The following is a 20,952-nucleotide window of genomic DNA, read 5'->3' as shown; positions in this document are numbered from 1 at the left end:
TTGATCAAGACAATTATATTATGCTGTGCGCTAGCCACAAAACATGGTAACTTCAGCTTCCACTTCCCCCCTCCCCGTCATCGTAGCCTGGGGCAGTACGTCAAGCTCTCACACAACCTGTGAGCTCACATGACTTCGCATGCCGCCATGTATTTGTACTAAACAAATGTTTATGGCAGGGCACGTGCTTTGGTGCAGAAGTCGCCGCTTACGTTACACTGTGTCTTTGCAGATGGACAAGGTAGTTGCAACGGCCAAAGTTGTAGCACGAATGGTGATCCGGCATGAACATTATTGTGAGCTCAATCAAGAGCTAAGTGGCGACAGCGATTTATACTTGCTCATCACCATTAGCTTAATAATATTGTCACGCGTGTTTTATTTTGATGCATTCATGTTTCACCTGCAAAGACGGTCAGCAACGCTCAGTGCAGACGTAGTGTTTGAGAAGCTTTGCGATAACTCGAGATCGCAGTCTATAGCTTACACCAGGGATAACGCTGGAATCTTCGATGGGACATGTATAAAAGCCAATGCGGTGTACCGCTTGTCAGATTTTTCGACAGCCGATGACTGTTCACGCCACTATCAGTTTAGTGTGAATCACTCGCATGTTGTCTTTTCATTTTTCGGGCATGGGCTTGCCCAAATAAGAAGCGAAGTTTGAACAACCCGACTGCTTCCTGCATTAACATCTCAACCACGTGACAATATTCTCAGTTGAGTACATAGTTATTGGCCTTGACAGATTGTCTCAACTACTCAGCCCTTGCCTGTCTGCTCCAATGACCGGTGAAAATTATAACGGTAACTTAAGTACTATGTATTTCGAGCACCTGCCATCTTTTCTTTTTTCTCCCTGAAAGACTGCATGAGTGATATCTTGGTGCATGTTCGGCATAAATTGTGCGATTTCTGCCAAAATGTAGCAGGATGTAGCAGGACTCAACTCCTGGCACAGTTTGGTGCAACTTGCACAGCAATCCCATTACTATCAATGTTCTACAAGATAGTGCTTGAGTAATTGAGAAATTAAGGGGGGGACGTGGCAATGAAAACTATTTTGGTTATTTACTGGGATAGAGTGATAAAATTTGCTAAGCAGATGTGATTTATTATGCTGACACTGTAACTGAAATCGGTTTTGAGCTATCTGTTGTAGTTTTTGACTTACAACACTTGATAGAGTCTCACTGTCATCCAAAAATTAATTTATGAATTAGACACAGTTCATCAAAATTTTTGCATCAGGATATACAGAACAGCCCATTCTGTGCCATAAAGCTATTGGTTTATTTTTTAATATTCAAACGAGCTCACAAAAATTTTTTTAAATTACCTCCACATATTGTCTTACTAAGAACTTTTACGAAAGGCCACTTACAAAAATCTGTACGATGTGCAGACGAAAAATCACGCCATATCCACAAAGTGAATGATGACTGAGGAGCTGGCTCGGAGATAATCGGGTAAACCGTGAATGCTCCGTACAACTCCTCTACTGTCATATAAAGACGTCACACGTTGATATACTAGCGCTTGTGGTCAGGTTGTGGTCGAACCACAAGCGGTCACAGACCTTGCAGCTGTGGCCGAACGTGTGGTCGAGGAAATCGCGCTTGAAGCGCGCGTTGGCACCACCAACTTCAGGTTGCGACCGTTTTCGGTGCTTGGCCGCTGCATCCCGCGCCCGTACCTCTTCGAGGTTCTCTTTCCACCGCTTCCGCGCTGCCTAGTGAGCTCTGTACTCCACCGCCTTGTCTTCTTTATGTTATTAGTATCGAAGAGCACTGACTCACGACTGTTAAAAGTGAGAGGAAGCACACAGTTGTGGCCCTCTAGCGGTCACCTATCAAACTAGAGCACGCGCTGGCGTTGAGCGAGCACCCCATGCTACACTTGGCTGTGCTATATGTGGTTTTGTCTGCATTATTTTCATGATCAGGGCGCTCAAAGAACAAGAAGAAGAAGGCTTCTCTTTCGCGTGAGCGTGCGCATGCTACAGTTGCACATGCTATATAGTCGATCCCGGATACATCACTCGGATATATCAAATTATTGGCTATATTGAACAGTTGAAAAATCCCCTTGAATTTCTCATGCAAAAGTATAGGGCTGGTGCACACGTATATCGAACTCCCGCACAGCGAAACATCCGATATATCGAACGCTGCACTGCGCTGAACTCCAAGGAGTGCATTTTTCCTAACAAATGTTGGTCATTTTCGGCCGCATTCTGACAAGTTCCGATTACTTTTCGCACACAGGTGACAAAAAGGCGGTGTCGTTGCATTACGTTGATCTGGTTGGTTGCGCAGTGCTTGTGAGTGCACCGGCTTGTTCGTTGCGCGATCTGTAGGTTGTAACGTGCGGGCATAGTGTTCTTCATAAGGGCCAATTGCCGAAGGCACCAAAATGTGATGAATGCGCAGATACTCAGCAGCCTCGTCGCAATGTTCGCATTCCCTTCCCTGTTTGTTCACGCACGATGGCATGTGGGCCTGAAAAGCATGGCCTTCGAGATCCACAACGTTGTGACAAATTTTTGCAGTTTTCGGTTAAAAACACATATTTCGGAGGCTACGCTTTTTCTTGGTTTTCGCACCAAAGCAGCGGCTGCTTGCTACAAAGCCACAAGTGCCATCGCCATCGCCAAGATGTCGACGGTGGTGGGGATTTTTCTTTTCCTTCGTTGTTTGTGGGCAGCGTTGCCTCTTGCACCTTGAGGACTCGTGTACTTCTCGCTTCGTTCCTGACAATTCGGGAGACGAACTAAACATTGGCCCGTTCGCAGCAATAGAATGATGACTGGTACTTGAAACGACATCAAGCAAATCAACATCATGAACCGTTTCCTTGCGGGCTTTGGTGCCAGGTGGTGACTTCGGGTGCGTCATGACCGCTGACAATGGCGTACGGTGCCTCAGTGAATTTTGCGACTTAGCATTTCCAGGCGCGCTCTTGGACAGGAGTACAGCAAGCGCCTTCATCAGTGCAGATGATGACGTCGCTGTTTCTGACTGCATCGATGCCGAGATCAAGGCTGACGTTGCCGGTGCCGCAGAAGTGGACCCGTGCAGTTATGAAGATGCCAATGTCGCCGCCAAACAACCTTTTACCGCGCTCCAGAGCTTGCATCGCTGTTCAGCGTCAATCACCGCTGTTGTGGCTGAATGTGCTGAATTTGCTTATTTGGAAAGCTTCAATGTTATTTAGGATGAGTTGATGAACTTGACAGTGCTCAAGAAGGAAGACAACTTTATGCACTATTTTCGTGCAAAATAAAGTGCAGTAACTTGCAAAAGAAAAAGTTGCCACCTTGTTATTTAGCATACTACTTGTCAGCGAATCGTCATGTTAGCGCCTGTTACAAGTTCCGAAAACTGTTTCGAGACCTACAATGCATTAATATAAGCCTTAAATACGCATATTTTATATTTCGAATTATCAATATATCGAACTATTTCACGATCCCCTTCGAGTTCGATATATCCGGGATCGACTGTATGTGATTTTGCCTGCGTTATTATCATCATCAAGGCGCTCGAAGGACAAGAGGAAGAAGACTTCTCTTTAACGCGAGCTGTGCCTGTAGCGGTCGCCTCTGGAACTAAGGTTACGCGTACGGCGCGGGGCTTCGCCCCAGATTAAGAACCTGGTGAGCCAGCTCCCAATATGGACAGCTTTACAGTACTTACCAATGTTTCAAGATCTAAGTGCAAAAAACAGAATGGTTATATCCTTATTTGTTGTTAAATGGCACAAGGATGGCTGACAGCAGCTGCACATAAAATGAAAGCGGATAAAACGGAACTCAAGGAAAATGGAGCTCAAAGCTAACAAAACGGAACTCCGAAGGGTGCTGGTTGTATTTTTCATAGGAGAAATGCAACATTATGTCTACCTCGACCTCTGATCTACCCTCTTTACAACGATGCCATTGACAATGATGCCAAGATGGCAGCACTGTGCCAACGTAATGCTGCAAGATTTGCAGTTTCTAAAGCCCAATTATCGCAGTTTTTGATGGTAGCACACCAGTAAAGTGCTTTTTTTCTCAACTTCTACTTCTGTTTTGTTATAATATTTCACCATCATATAAAAGATGATCTGGGCATTGTGAAAAAAAAAATTAACTGGAAAATGAAACATTTTGACGAAATTTACCATTCCCACTGCCACATGCCCCCTACCCCCACCCTCATGGTAAATGTAGGACATGATTCACGTCACCAGTGGGACATTCTGGAACACAAGCCCAATGACGTAGTAAAGCCTCAATACAATTAATCACAAGTACTCAAACTACTCATGACAAAAAAGAGCATTTCATTTAATTACAAGATGGAATAAAATAAGATCTTTGCATTTCAGTCTGATTCATGTGTAAAAGAATTTGTCATTACCCTTGAGAATGATGCAAGTTTTGTTTTCACCGGGCTGTGCCACAGCGTCGGCTGTCAGGCAGTGTGGGCATGGTGGATGTTCTCGGAGGTGGGCGGTTTGAATTGCACTGAGAATATATGTACACTAAAACGTGATTTTCTTTCAATTTAAGCGTTTGCTTGGCACGAAACAAGCACAGTGACGTGATTGACCGAAATCACTTCGGCACAGCTTGTGGAGCAGCTAAAACCTCACTTTCAAGCAGCATAACAACCTTTTGGAGCAATTACCAAGCACAAATTTTCAAATGTAAACATTTGTCGCTAAGCTGCAGCAGTTCTACTACGTTTAACAATGTAGACTTATGCACAAATACGTGCATGCTTAATTCAAATCCCCCAAAATATGAAATTAAGTTACTGCTCTTTGTTTTTCTGTGGAGAGCCCTGTTTATTTAGTCCCATGACCTCAGGCCACCTACATTTTTCTGAATCTACTTCATATTTGTAAATGAACATGACTTCCCATGATGCTTTAGTTACAACAGTGGAAGCGTAGGCAGTGTAAACTCTACAAGCATTCTGTTTACAATCCAGAAGAACTATTTTGATGGCGTTCGTGCTTTCAGAACAACCTAGGCTTTCACTGCGCAGTGAAGTGCCTGCTGTTGTGCTTTATGGAAAGAACAGTTTGGATCCTGGTTCATGGGTGGTTAATAAAATCCAAGGTTTAATAATTGATCCTTTGTGCCCAAAAATCTAATTTCTGTTCCATGAAACTTGCGGTAATGGGAGGCTTCGTGTTTAAGGGGACGCGGCTTTCGTATTGCGAAAAATGGCAAAAAAATCGATTTTCTGAAAATCAAATTTTCAGTTTCTGGAACCCTTTTTCTATCTGATTCCAAAATATCTAAACTGAAAACCACCCAGAAGTGCTTCGAAAAACTTGTTTTGCCCTCCGAGGTGGCGAAAATTATTGTGAAAATGGCAAAAAAACAGCGATTTTCAAAAAATTGTAGCTCCGCGATGACGCGACCGCGAACCAACTTTTTGGGCTTGTCGGAAAGGGCATTTCTCCGTGTTCAAATTCCCCGCTTCAGCGGGCTCCTCCATTCAGAAAGAAGCGCACAAAAAGCAAACACTTGAGAGTCGTTCCGAGGCCTCCGATTGGCCGCGTCCGCCATGTTGCCCCAGCTCGCCTCGCCATTGGTCCGATGCTCGCTCCGGGAGATCGTCGTCTGCGTGTCGCGAGTTCACGGCTGTCGAGAATCGCGCTACTTCGTGACACGTTCGCAATAGTTCTGTGTTCACGGCTCGACGATCACTTAAGATATAATTACACTTTAGTTTGGAGCTGCAAGAGGAAGTTCGATCTGATTACGATGGTGCGCCGCGCTCCTAGCGAACATCGCAAATGCGCGTCTCGGACCGACTCTAGCGTTGACTTCAGCGTCGGATTCGCGGTTAGATGTTCTGTTTATCAGCACTTCTGAGATCGTGACGAAGGCGATCGCGGGACGACTCTTTGTACTCACGACCACGCATTACGCAATTTGAAGCAACGGGCACCACGGCCTGCGCACCTACTGCTCGGAGTCGTCACTAGGCCTAACTCCGCTCACGGCGCCGTTTGGCGAGACGAACCTCGAACTTTGCGGGCAACAACAACGCGCTAGCGTGCTCGCGGCTATGTGCTTCTTCGCAAGCGAAGAAGCAAATCGCTCGCCGGCACTTCGGAACCGCGGATGGGCATTTTACGCATCGGCAGTGAACTCGACAGCCAAGCTCGATCGTCAGGCCCCACGGCCACGGACTGCTCGGAGCAGCGGTAGCAATTTCGCGCGTCGGCACCCGAAAATGAGATGCAAAGTATACTGCGCGCAGATTTTTCGTCATCGTAGCTTTGCATTCGCGCATCGTCACCGAACGCCGTCACCAAGCACATCACGCGCCGGCTCCACGGACCCCGCGGCCGAGCACTTCGCGGTCAGAGTGCTATCAATAAGCACTAGTGATGTAATTTAGACGTGCTTGGAGCCGTGCTTGATATCGCCGCAGGCGTTTATGGATGTTCTGAAACAATGAAAGCCTCGTAGACTAGCGTTGCCGCGGTCGGCCGAATGATAATACGTTTCATACGCGAGAGCGGCAAAAGACCGTGTAGGAAGCAGGGGGACGAATTTTTATCTGCCCGACTCGCGTCATTGAATAAACTGCTCAAAAATCCCTGTGCCACTAATGTCTTGGCCATAACTGTTTGCTATTTGGAACGAAGGCATCGGCTATCATGGTGTGAGCCATTTTCTCTCACAACAAACCTTTCTCTTTATAAAAATTATTCTATGATTAATTGTAATCAATAAGCAAGACTTAATTATGCTAATGACAGCATAAATACAAGAAATATGTGTAATTATTTCAGTATATGGCCTTATTAGATTGCAATATCTTCTTTTCTGTCATGTCTGTCACACCACTCCTTCATACAGAGAACTTGGTTTGAAATCCATACTGGGTTTTTTTAGATAAAAAAAAAAGGAGGTTATGAAAAAAGAACAAAGGCACACTGCAGAAAGGCCACATGTCCAAGAAGTGAAACATCATAAAAAAAAAACAAAGATCACTATCTTTAGGTGTTTTAGAGAAGGCCAAACTTTAAACGCCGTTTTCTCAATACTGTTTTTTTGGCATCTTGCTCAGCTTGTGGAGCAGATATCTTGGCAACTACTACACAGATTTTGATTCCGTTTTTTCTTTTTCAATCCTTGAAGTCTTGTTGACAGGATGACATTATTCTTTACCTTGCTTAGGGCCTAGTTTTTTTTGTAAGTGATAATTAGTGCGTGAGAAGTTCTGATGCAATACATGAAGCTGATGTGGATGTTATTTGTAAAAAAACTAAAAGCAATAGACAATTTTTATTAATGTCATCCTGTGTAGAGCTCTTTTGAGTAAAGATCAAAACGTCTTGGACCTTCCTGGCATGTTTTGTTACAATGCTAGGCTTTTCACCAGCAGACTATGTCATCAGATCATGTAACATAGTGTAATTTGAAAACTACTCGAGATATCGCAATGAAACTTTATATATAGCTATTCGAGGCACTCTTCAGTATGCCTGCCAAATTTCATTACTCTAGGTCAACAAACAAAAAAGTTTTTTTCGATCGCCACCTCCCCCCTTAACTTCGACAAGTTCTCAAACAGGAACTGCTGCTGTGGTCGAGAAACAGGAAAGATACTGGGATGCTGGGATACGATGCTTTCTCAGCGAAATCCCGCAGGCCACTGCAACATGTGGAGTTGCTGATCAAGTGAGGCGATTGTATTGTGAAACGAAAATTACACACCCTGCATGAACTTTTATGGAAGCATATTATAACATATTGTGCTACAATTTCTTGTAGAGCACGCTTCCATAACGAAATGGTCTATCCAAGTACATACACGTACTGCTCACAGTAATTAATGTAATCAATTAAATAGAAGACCATCATTCAAAAACTTGTAATTGCACAGAGTTTTATTTTTCTATAGCTTAGCCCACAACAGTTAGAAGCCATATTACTGAACTTAACAATGTAATCACGCACTATGGTCTAGTAGCATAGAAAACTTTATTCATGCTGTATGAGCCAGTCTGATTGTTTGGCAAGGTTGTGCAAAGCAACTACAGTCGCCGACCGATAAATCGGACACCGATAATTTGGACATGCTCAGTAATTCAGACAGTCGCGCGGCAACGCCGATGATCTCATAGAAGTAATGTGTAAAGACGACCGATATTTCGGACAGCCGCGAGATCTACGTTCGATAATCCAGACCCTGTCCGAGACTGTCGCGCACGCCGAATCGCCAGCCATTATCCTCCGGCACCCGTACCATACAAAGTATGGCCTCAGAGATCAAAACGAAAGCTAATTGGTGATCTATGAGGCTCTATTTCGATCGCTACTTTATGCCTCAGATTTGTGATTGGAGATGCCGATGTTGGAGGCACTGGTCAACTGTGGGAAATCATATCGCCATCGCGAACATCCTACATTCCGGTTCCTGTATCCCCGCGCTGCGCTGCTATCGCCGCCATTCTGTCGAATGCATCTGCGATAAAGCGTTCTGCGCGCGCGTTCTTTTCTATCTTGAGACTTGCTTTATTTTACGCTCTGCTGTCTCAAAAAATCTGAGTTAAATGCGCCAACGGTGCCCTCACAGCCAGCGCCGAAGGCCGCGCCGACGACAACGAAATGCGGCAGATAGTCAACTGCCGACTTTTCGGACGCCCAATTTTCTGGACATGCTCGAAAATTCGGACGCTTTCGCGGCACTGTCACCAGCCCCATAGACGTCAATGGTCAAGAACGTCGGACATTTCGGACGCTAAAACTCTTCAGCGTCCGATTTTTGGGACTTTCTGCCCAAATTGCAGGTCCGAAAGGCAATAACTGAAGCCCCCACCTCAGCCGCATCTACCATCTCGTAGGTTCGAACCAGCGCTTTCACGAGTCGACCTGTTTGCGACAGTAGCAGAGTCTGAAAGTCAGCTATGGGGTGAAGCGGACCGGAAATTCAAAGGGGAAGCTATCACGGCGCCGTGCGGCGATGTCTTTACGGATAAGCAGTGGAAATGCACGGAGGCATGATGGCAGCAGGTGGCAAACGCGCCCGTACGGCTCAATCGCTGACAAGCCTTATGATAAGCATCTTCAGTCAACTGCTCGATAGTGCATGTGGCCTGGTGCAGTTGCATGCGTAGTGCACGCATTTAATAGGCGAGAACCCAAACGCGCCGCGCCGCCATTCATGCTGCCTCTTTGTGTGACCGCTAAGTGCGCAGCACAGACGCGTTGCCTTCACGAACGAAACCAGCTCGTCATCGTACAGCGATCACATCACACTGGCGGAGATACAGGCGGACTTGGTTGCACGTAAGCGGAAGTGCGGGCAGCAACGCATTGACAACTTTTTTCGGCCACCGGGACCCTGTAGTGTCAATAAAAGTATCTTTTTTTCTGACGCATCCGTTTTTTCGGACATTTGATAATTCGGACTTATTTACGTTCCCCGTGGAGTCCGAATTATCGGTCGTCGACTGTACCTCAACTACATAGCACTCGCCAGTATGCTCCAATGACCACTCGAAATTAAAGTGGCAACTTAAATATGGTTTGGAAGCACATTCAGTCTTCTGTTTCTCCAGAAGACCGCAAGAACAACGTCGTGGCGCACGCTTGGAGCAAATTATGACATTTTTGCAATAATGTAGCAGGATTTAGCAGGTTTCACCTATTGGCGCAGTTTGGCGCAATTGGTGCCGCTATTACAGCAAATGTAAGCACTACGAAGTTTCTGCAATACTATTACAACACGCTGGCTTAACATTAGCCTCTATTGTCCCTTTAAATAAAATTCTAGAAAATGCAGTCATAGAGACAAAATGAGAAGCAATAAAAACACTACTCACTTCCCCGACAGGCCTGTATGAAGAACAGCTTGGGCTTTCCTTGCAGGGCTGGGCATTTCTCGTTGTTGAACAGCGTGAACACATCATCGACCAGGTGTACCTGCTCACCGTCTATGCCATCAATCATGTCCTTCTTGCCATGTGACATCAGAATTACCACCAGGCAGTCGGCCCCCTCCTGTTGTTTTGGTTGGGCTGCCCATGACAGGAGAGTCTTGATTTGCTGAACAAAAAAGACGGGCAAAAGTTAGTTCCTGGCTATTATTGCAGAAAGTTTTATGTTAAGGACACAGCGAAGAAATACAGTGCTGAACAGTTACTGTCACACTTTTTGTACACTTTATTGACGATATTGTCTGAACAACTGCGTAGCCCAAAAGAATGAATGCATGCCTCTTTTCTGCCCTCAAAGGGACACTAAAGAGCAAAACGATTTTTTCTCATATTAGTAAAGTACTCTTTCACGATGCCAAAAACGCCACGCGTGCCGCAAGAAGACGCTTACCTAGTAAGCGAGAAAACGCGCAAAAAGAAAATGTGGGTGGCGATGCCACCTAGAAGTTTCCGCACCATTCGCCGTGACGTCACATATTTTGACGGCGCCTACGTTCCTAATCGACAAAAATGAAGTGCATTGTCCTCTGAGGGGTTCAGAGACTTGACATACAAAGTTTGGGGTAATTTTCTTGAGCCAATGGCGCCAAAATACGATAAATACACTTTGAAATCCGTGACGTCATGCGGGGAGATTTCGGCGCGATATTTAAAAATGAAACTTTGAACTTGATTTTCTCCTCTATTAATAAACCTATGATGGTGAAATTAACGACATTAGACTTCTCAGAGCACAATTTATCGATCTAAACCAATTCATTGTTCCTCTTCAGTGTCCCTTTAAGGAATCAAATTGACACAGCCACACCCAAAACAGCTCTGCCCGTACATTTATATTAGGTGCCTTGGTCGTCACAGTGTGAGGTGAGACATTGGTGAGTGCACACATGTATAAAGAAGGAGCACATACTACTGCATGCCTAGGGGAAATATTTAAACAACTTGACTGGGCACAAACTGGAATAAAAATTGATGCAAAATATCTCAACAATCTATGATTTACAGATGACATACCGTGAAACAGTCACAAACTAGTGCTTAATTAGTCGCACGCACGACAGCAGGAAATCACGGCACCAACCATTCCCTCAACGAGCAAAAAAAAAAAAAGAACAAGTATCAAAAGGCACCCCGAGCGCACTATTACCCTCTCCACCAGAGGCGTCGCTGAGACAGCCTATCACCCGCGCAAAATTGGGAGAATTCGAGCATTCAAAGCGGCGCCGACCGATTATGCAGATGAACATGTGAGAAGGATCTAGCCCTTTCCCTAGCTTTCGCTGTGCTACGCGCAAAGGAGACACCTGGAAGCTTCCCGAACCCGGGCGCGAACTGATATTAGCGCGCAGTGACGGTGGGTCAGGCAGTCAGTCGTCGTGGTGAAGTTAGTCACGTTACGTTGCTCAAGTGACAGTGGTTTGGTCGGCCAAAGAAGATGAGTTTTATGATGTAGCTCGGTCAGTCGATCTTGAACAATCGAGTGATGACGCCAAGGGAGCAGTGAAAAGTTTTGAAGAGTGTAACCGAGGAGACATGTAACGGGTCGACGATGGAAGGGAACAACACTCGGCGCTCGAGTTTGCGTGAGTGTTTCCCGGAAGAGAAGCATTCGAGATACGTTCCAAGAGCTGCAGACTGGACACCTTTGGTTTCCAGCCCACAGTTCTTAGAACTTTAAGTGTTCTTGAATAGTTTGTAATGCATGAGATTGCATTTCTAGTGCGATCTGTTTGTTTGTTCCCGTTGTTTTAAACACCATCTAAGTTATATTGCGAGTTGTAATTGATACCAGCCGGGTGTGCGTGTTTATGTGATGTTTGTACTGCCTTAAATAGAACATATTTTGTTTGTGTTATCAACTCTTGGCTCTGACTTGGTCTTTGAACCACAACCAGCGTTCGCTGGCACACTAAAAGGACCTACCCTAAATTGTCTGCACTTTCGTGGTGCGTTTTGGGGGGCCGATACGTCAGCCCTTGGAATCTGCCCGGCGATTGCCTCCCCACTAACGGGACCAGCGACAAACACCAATCAAGTGCCCCCTCTCGACGTGGGGATCAGTGCTATGTAACCGCACGAATGTTCAAACCATACGAAGGAACTGTTGTATATTAAGAACGCAGGATCAGAGGGTGGAAGAGAAACTTTATTGAGCTGCTCGAAGTTACAGAGCCTTGAGCAGACTGCCCTGATGGAGGCGGGGTCCTCGAGGAGGAGGAGGGCCGTTACATCGCTCTCTGTTTACAATACATGGCGAGAGCGGCGTCCCGGGGAAACGTGACTCTACATGTCTTTAGTTCACGGTGGCTGCAATAGTATATAATTCACAGCCGCGCACAGATGTGAACACGGAGAGGCCATGTGGTCTCACTACACACTCACATTAAATACGCACCCTTTGCCGTCGCTTATATGTGTGTGCCTGTTTAGTTCCAACAGGAACATTTGCGCAATAAACCGTAGGAGGCCGTTTGTAGCATGCACAGTGGGTGTTGTTTACTTGATCTCATTAACTTGTGGTAAGAAGCATACATCGGCAAACTCACACATGAGTCAACTCACTCTGACTCAGATTAAGCCGTGAGTCTGAGCCTGAGAGGGTCCGTGTGAGTAATATTCTGATGAGTTTGAGTCTGAGCGAGTCCAGTTGAGAAATATTTCAGTGAGTCTGAGTCCGAGTGAATCCAGTTGAAAAAAACTTTGGTGAGTCTCAGTCCGAGTGAGCCCTGAGTGCAAAATATATTTCTTGGGTGAATCTGAGTGAGCACCACATTTTTTGCCGACCTATGCTCTTATCTAATCATAAGGGGGGGGGGGGGTATTGCGATAGCAATTACATGGACACTTTCAGCGGGATTTTGTGGTCGCCGTTGATCTGTACAGAGTCCAAACCGATAACATCGCTTACGCATTGTCTGTTTCACGTGCGTGTAAATGCGCGCTAGCGCTAGGGACGAACGCGGCTGAAGCAGAAATGAAACGACCCGGCCGTCACCGTCGCGCGAAGGGTACATGCGATAACATCGCTCCGCGTGTGAGGCCTGTCGTCGCTTGCTTACCAGTTATTTCGTCAGGCAAGGGACCATAAGGGGCGCCGTTGAGACAGGGACGGTCGGAAGCGCTGGTGAACACGCTGCAGTAAAAGCTCGTTAATTCGACTCTCGTTTATTCGGAAAATCGGTTAATTCGGACACGTCATGTGGTCCCTGTAAATATACGCATCACTCTATGAGACTGGGCGCTCGTTATTTCGGACATATTTGACCGCAAATCGGATAATTCGGCGACTTTCGGGCCGCTGGCGAGGCTCGAAAACGAAAAAAGAACAATTCGGAACAGAAGTGAAGCTCAAACGCAGCATCGCCATGGACATCAATTGTCGACTTGGCTCGACTTGAGACTGGTTGAACACCTTCAGGGTTGCCAGGTTTGGCTACTTTGCGCCAATTTGGCTACTTTTTTAGGCTGGTGGCGGCAGAAAAAGTGTGTTGGCTACTTGGCTACTTTTTGGCTAGTTTCTTATTGCCTCAATTTGAGCCAGATTATCAATATCTTGCGACGTCGCAGCCGCTGGCGTTAGAGTATGCGATGTCAAAACATGGTGATCAAGGCGTTTTTCAAGCTCCCGAAACTGAATTTGGCGCTTGCATTACACAAAAGAAAAGTCTTATGCATAAGTAAGTGGCTGGGACTTGGGAGAAAATTGTCGCATGGCATCTCATTTCGCAGACCACCTATTCCTTAACGCGACTTTAAACTAATTGAAAGTGAACAGGACAACCGAAAGCGCTCCGCATCCAAGGTGCTATGCACTTGTCGACATTAGAAATCAGATATCTGATGAACTGCTTGTGTCGTTTCTCAGAATTAGGGGCGGACTGCTTCTCAAGAATATTAATTACTCGAACTTCGTCATCACGTGAGAAACGATTGCCGAAGTGAGTACAATTTATGCTTCAATCATGGAAATTGATTTTGAGCACACTTATGCAGCACCCATTTTTACGGTTGGTGGTAGTTCTAGCCCTTTTAAGAAAAGACACGCAAGGCGCGCGAAGAGGACGTCATTTCTGCAACAGCGTAAGAAACTTCATCATCCGGCACGAAATGTTTGCTAAAGTCAACAATTTATGCTTTATTCCCAGAAATTATGATTTTGAAGGGTTTCTGGTGTACTTCCTTATGATTCCACCAAAAGGCTACTGAATTTAGTCATTTGAATTACAAGGTCGCAGTCATTTTCACACACATGTGGCTACTTTTGGCTACTTTTACTGCCCTTGGCTCAAGTTGGCTACTTTCTGGCTAGTTTTTCCGATTTATTGGCTATTTTTTGTCTTTTCGACCTGGCAACCCTGAACACCTTTTCTTCGCGTGTGCTTTGTTCCCGTTGGTGTGCTGCATCGTTGAACGTCGTTTTATCGAGGAACGATTCAGTACGGCTCCTTTAGCTTGATTGTTGCTGGTGCTTTTGTGCTGATTTTTCGTGTGAACGCACTCTCCGCCGATGGCGATGCCCGCGAAGCGGCCCAAGTACGAGGCGAAGGACTTCACCACCAAAGTAGAAATTTTGCGTGCCCTGAAAAATGGGCTCTGCCGACAAGAAGTTGCTCCTGTGCCATGACGTCGGCAAACAATACGACGTGAGTCTCCTGAGCGCAGTTAGCATTCTTGCGTATGTGTGGCAGAACACGCCTGCGCACGCCATTGCCAACTGTTTCAGGCACAGTGGCTTTGTTGTACTCGACTCCAGCGATGCCGAAGTGTCGCCGGACGACGGTGCCAACGTTGGGCAGGATTTCGGAAGTGTTATGCCTGATGCAGTGACACTAGAGGATTATATCGGCATTGATGATGGCGTTGCCACTGCCGGCTGTCTGACTGATGAGCAAATCGTCAAGGAAGTGATGCATGGCAACGAATCCGAGAACGAAGAGCCTGAAGAGGAGCAGCCACACCATGAGCCACACGGGCCCCCTCGCACTGTGAAGGAAGTCGCGGAGGCCCTCGTCGTCCTTGAAGAATTTTGTTTTGGCACTGCAGACAGCATGCGAGCTGCTGAGCACCTTAAAGGGCTCAGAAAAATTGTGTCCGCGCAAATTTCTGCTCGAAAACAGACACGCATGCGCGATTACTTCGTAAAGTAAATGTATGTTGAAAAAACTCTTGCATTTATTGTGTTTATTTCGACCATTCGATAATTCAGACATTCGTTAATTCGGACATTTTTTCCGGTCCCTAGAAATCCGAATTAACGAGCTTTCACTGTATCTCGACAGACATCGGTAACGGCTACCCTTTTAAGTGCTGGGCTCTCCACTTAAAGCAGTAGTGACACAAATTTTTCAAGGCGAGATAACTTGTGGGATAGATTTGTGTGTACACAAACGCATCATCTACGAAATATTAACGGCTGATATAACCTACAACACATTTAGGATCAATTTTTAAATTGCGTGTAGCGCATCTGTACACGAAACGCCCCACCTCGCGTCATCGTGATGCACGGGGTGCGCAATGCACTGGACCTGCGGCGCAAAACTGGATTTCCGGGAGATTTTCCTATGATCCGTACAACCGGGAGAAACATTCAAGATCCGGGAGTCTCCCGGGTAATACGGGAGACTTGGCAGGTATGAATCATTGTTGCGAAACACCGTGAGCAGTTCACACGTGAGATCATACAAGGTGACAAAATACAACAGCTGGGTGAACTCTCTATAAGCATGCAATCTGCTGCCCTCACCAAAAGGGAATTGCTTATTTGGCTGTAATGCAATAGTTTGTGCAATTGCGCTGATGTGTGCTGTTGCCATGTTCATATCTCGTGTATATATATTCCTAATGTTTTCACTAATAAAATCGAGTTGAGTAAGTGTCTGTGTTGTGTCCTCACATCTGTTCTCGTTCAATTTTGCGCTGTGCAAACATGTCAATCAGTATGTGATGTTGACACGGTGCAAGTGATGCCTGCGGACGACGGCAGAACAACTCTTGTACCAGTAGTCTCACCCTTGTACCTGTAATCGAATGCGCCGCATGGTCACTCAGCCCGAGCGAGCAGTGTGCACGGAGCGACTGTACTTCCCAGCAAACAAAGGTGGCTGCGGTTGCTCTGTACTCTTCAATATGCACACCAGTGCAGCGCGGGGCAAAAATACGAGCTTCAAGAAAGATTCGACACATGGCGCGACCAGTAAAAACACGGCAGCTTTGCACTTCGATGAGAATTTTTAAACGCATAATGGAGAACGTAATGATATGTTCGTTTCACTGCAGGGGGGAAATGTGAAAAAATACCGCTACGTCGCCCCGCCACAGTGGTCTAGTGGTTATGGCGCTCGACTGCTGACCTAAAGGTCGTGGGATCAAATCCCGGCCGCGGCGGCTGCATTTTCGATGGAGGCGAAAATGTTTGAGGCCCATGTACTTAGATTTAGGTGCACGTTAAATAACCCCAGGTGGTCGAAATTTCCGGAACCCTCCACTACGGCGTCCCTCATAATCATATTGTGGTTTTGGGACGTTAAACCCCAGATATTATTATTATTACCGCTACGTCAGCGACAGCGAAAGCATTAGGAAAGAAAGGCAGTGCTAAGAAGAATGGTCACATATAATTGCCCACAGCCTTGATAAGGATTCAAGGCAGTGCAAAGCAAGCGTGCATACACAAACATGCATTTGAACATCGCATTATTAAGGCAACCAAATCACAATAAACAAATGCCTACCACATAAACAAACTTTTATTTACTGAACAAATCCACAAATCCTGCTCTTATATTGCATAAAAGCAGTGTACAATCTGCAATTCCCATCACCTCACAACTTCCTTCACAATGCTGCCATGGCTGAGAACCCATGTCTTCATCAGATACATGCTTTCCACACCACCTTCCTTACACGTACCCCTCACTGCTACTGACCACCACCGCATGCATATGATTTTTAAGAATTATCACTCCGCACACACTGCACCAAGCAAAAACGAAACTACTGAGCACCGTAACCATTACAGATGAAACAGTGGTCACTAGCAATGCAACCATAAATAGCACCCACGCAGTTTGGAAGGCGCAAGTGCTGCCTTCATGTCCCGAATCCATAAAATGCTGCTAGAGAGCTTTAGCACAGTGTTTGCTTACGTTAGTGTGCGTCTCAAAGCTGATGCCAAGACAGGGTGCACTGCACAGCACAAGCTAAGCATTTAGCATGGCGGAAGGTTATGAAATGCTCACAGAAAGACGTGCAGCGCCACCTAGATGTACAAACACTCAGCACTGACAAGCAAGATCCACATGACCATATTTCAATTTGTTTTACTACGAAAAACATGACACATTTATTTATTCATTTGTGAGATGCTCGAGGTACAGTTTGCACATTATTGAGGGGAGAGGCGAGAACACTGTAAAAGTAAAAATTGGGCGGATACCACGCATAGGTGGGAATCGGTGTAAAGCAAAGCTCTTAGTGACTTTTATTCAAAACATAACGAAGAAGTTACAAAAAGCAATACAACAAAAAAAAAACGGACAAGAACCTACACAAAAAGACAGGTTCCATGTCTTATCATATGCGCATTGTCAGTGATGGAAGTGACTTTTACTTTTTGGAACAGATTTTGGAGCAGGAAAACCGCTTAGAGGCAGCCATAAGTGTTTTGGAGACGAAAAAATACTGTTTTGGAGCAGCTATTGGTGTTTTAGGAGCAGGTGGCAAAATATGCCGTACAACTCCTGGAGTTCAAAGCACCACCAAAGTGTCTCATAAATATTAATATTTATTATGAACAGTATTTCACAGAGAACAATCAACGTAAATTGCAAGAAACAAACAAAAAGATGGTTGGTTATCCAGTGTGCCGTGAAATTAGCTATATATTTAAAATACCACTACAGAAATGATATCAAACCTGTAAAGCTGAATACACTCAAACCTCATTATAACGAAGTAGCATCTGCCACGAGAATAACTTCGTTATATCCGAAAATTCGTTATAAACGTTTATTTGTAACACTGTAGCTATGACAAGACTATTCTTCACTTACTTCGTTATAACCGATAATTCGTTATATCCGTGTTCGTTATAACGAGGTTTCAGTGTACCACATTATTGAGATAACCACAGTTGCATATAACTGTTGCCAAAGCAGCAGCTGATAATGAATATGATATTGTCATGGTCAAAACCATCAAAACAATGTTGGTCATTTTATCATTTCACCAATGTAGCCTGCATGTCAAGAAAGAAAAAGCATCTAAATGAGCTATATGCTTGATATGCCAGTTCTTGTTGCATAAATGAGATCAGAGCTAATAAAAAAAACTCTATATACTAGTGCAACAGGACGATAGTATACAGACTGTTTTCAGTTTCCTTAGGGCTTGCGAGTCGGTCACGCGGTTAAAGTTCCTCACCTACATTTTCTCAGTGCCATTTCAGAGCAGGTTCGGAGCAGTTACCAAGAAAAATCACAGTTTGGAGCAGCATGTAACAGCATTTCTCTTCTGCAACAGTATGGAGCAATTGGAGCAGCACTTACATAACTATCTTTAAATGCACCTTCGATTCTTATTCTGTCTCTTACATGCACAAACTTGGTTTTGAAGAATGAAGCAAGAACACAGCTACTCACGGATGCAGACAGGTCAGAGCGCACAATGCAGTTGAAGTGGAATTTCTCAAAGAGGGCCTTCATGCGACGCACATCGTGCTCCGACCCATCGCGCCGCTCAGCGTAACGTCCAAAATCAATGTTGTTGATGATGATGCACATGCCTCTCGGTGAATGAATCATGGTGTATACCTGCATATGTGGCAATCGCAGAAAAGAATTGGTGGCCGGAATGTGGGTGAATAATCATGTTGCAAATCGTTGAGGCACAATGTCTCTGGGCACTGGTCTGCAGGCACTGTTGTAAGCAATACACTTCACGGGATATATAGTACAGTGGTATCGCGATACACGGAAATCCCTTAAACGACGCTGTTGCTTAAAGGGCCAGTAAACGACCCCGCGGTCCAAAATTTGTGATGAAGACATAACTGCACAATTGTCCGATGTGAACATGCTGCCGTGGGAATAAGTGCATTACTAAGGAAGTTACAGGGGATAGGACAGTCGTTTCGTCTGGTTTCATTTTCTTGCTCGGCTGTGTCACCCTTCTCCGTCGCTCAGAAGGGTAGGCGTAGCTCATCGTTGTAACTATGCCAACATCAGCCACGTAACACGACGTCAATGATTGGATCATAGGCGGGAAGCCAACCACCAAACAAGGCTTCATCCGCATGTTGGGTCGTGTCAGTTGCTCGCAGGTGGCGCAGTGAGGAAGCACAGTGCGATGCACTGGTGAGGTAGACAAATATGCGACAGGCGTTACACCTGCGTGGCCAAAACCACATCACTGAGCTGCAAGCCATGAGCTATGCTGCTGCAGCCCGACACAACTGATTCACCTTGAAGCTAACTCAGTTTAGAAAAATCTTGCACCCCAAAAGGCACATGAAATATTTTGTATTTTAAACACTACACATCATACTGAAAAATAATTGCATATTTGAAATTAGCATACTAATATACATAAACCCCGGAAGTTTCATCAAAATCAATCAAGAAATAAAAAAATTTTCTTTTAAGTGCCATGTCCCCCCCCCCTTGACATAGCAAAGGCTGATGAAGCAGCGAAGTGTTCTGCGTCACTCTGTCTTGCCTCATTTTAAACTCGGGGTCCAATACAAGCCGTTCAAGTCTAACCTCAGCTTCTCTCACTCGAAGCTTTGAGTCTTCTGCCCTGTGCTTGCTCTTGGCTTTGGCATCTCTTGCATGGGCTTCTGGGTCAGAACACTGTCACCATTGCCATTCAAGCGCCAATTCCCGTCGACGCTCCCGATGGGCAGCTTTTAGGGGCGAAGCTTCTTATGCCGTGGGTCTGTCCATCCTCCGTTTGTTTGTTTGTAGTAGCCACCTCTAGTTCGTGAGAAGCGCGCGTTCTGGTATGCAGTAGAAGAAGAAGACGACGTTGACGAGTGAAACTCTCGTGCGTGTTTGCCTGTGTGGCGTTCTTTCTTCTTTACTACGTCTCGTGTTTTCAACGACGCCGGAAGACATTTCAGAAGTAACGCGCCATGAGGCTCCCTCTTGGCGCGCTTTCTCTTTCGCTTGGAGTCGCCGGATGGAAGACAAGGCTACAGAGACCCACCCACGAGATAACCGTTGTGGGATGCCGTGTCGATGGAAGGACGCATCCTAACATAAAACATAACGACTGTTTATTAGCGTAGTAGCAGCAGCGGTGCGAGCATAGCGATGTCCCTTATCGGAGACGTGGTGTAGCATGCAGCCGTGTCGCGCTGGGCTAGCGAGTGACGAGGCGGAGGCTGTGCCGGTTTGTGCGCAGTGTGTCGCCACATCACCCTCCCGCGGAGTGCAGAGCCCTCAGGGTCTGTAGAAATCTGGGAGGTGTACCAGACGTTCAGAGCGTGTCGTGACCGGAGCGGGCTGCGCCGTCGGCGGCGGCTGTGGATAGATGCCTGTGGAAGGAGTGGTACTGCCCGGTTCATGCGAGGCGATGTATGCGGGCTTGAGCTGGTCAATCGAGACGCGGACATCGTTCCCGTTCAGGCGCAGAGTGAAGTTTTTGTTGTTGCGATGGACGACCGGGCAGGGTCCGCTGTAAGGTGGCTGGAAAGGCCTGCGGACGGTGTCATCGCGGAGGAAAGCGTGCATACACAATGCTAGCTCCTTGAACACGAAAGGTGTAGGCTTGCAATGGTGGGCTGCAGGTGACGGGCATAAGGCCGCCATGGTGCGTCGGAGTCGGGCGACGAAGTCATTGGGATCTGACGTCGTAGCGCTGGATGGCAGTGCAGCGAGGAATTCACCTGGGAGACGGAGTGGTTCCCCGTAGACGAGCTCTGCTGGTGTAGCGTGGATGTCCGGCTTGAAGGTGGCGCGAAGACCGAGGATGATGGCTGGGATGGCCTTG

The 20,952-nt window shown here is 46.1% G+C and overlaps 1 protein-coding gene across 1 annotated transcript in view; it reads right to left on the bottom strand.

The window, feature by feature from the left end:
• Positions 1-20,952, bottom strand: part of LOC119390616 (caspase-7-like) — a 49,349-nt gene that overhangs the window by 5,603 nt on the left and 22,794 nt on the right. Inside the window, exons 4-5 of the mRNA XM_037658219.2 lie at positions 18,603-18,773; positions 9,847-10,069 (exon numbers count right to left, since the gene is read on the bottom strand). Coding sequence (XP_037514147.1) covers positions 9,847-10,069; positions 18,603-18,773 — 394 coding nt within the window. The remainder of the gene's footprint in view (positions 1-9,846; positions 10,070-18,602; positions 18,774-20,952) is intronic.

The sequence above is a fragment of the Rhipicephalus sanguineus genome, chromosome 4 (genome assembly GCF_013339695.2).
Source record: "Rhipicephalus sanguineus isolate Rsan-2018 chromosome 4, BIME_Rsan_1.4, whole genome shotgun sequence".
Taxonomy (NCBI): Eukaryota; Metazoa; Arthropoda; class Arachnida; order Ixodida; family Ixodidae; genus Rhipicephalus; species Rhipicephalus sanguineus.
The sequence above is the reverse complement of the archived record's forward strand: the minus strand, read 5'-3'. Positions and strand labels throughout refer to the sequence as shown.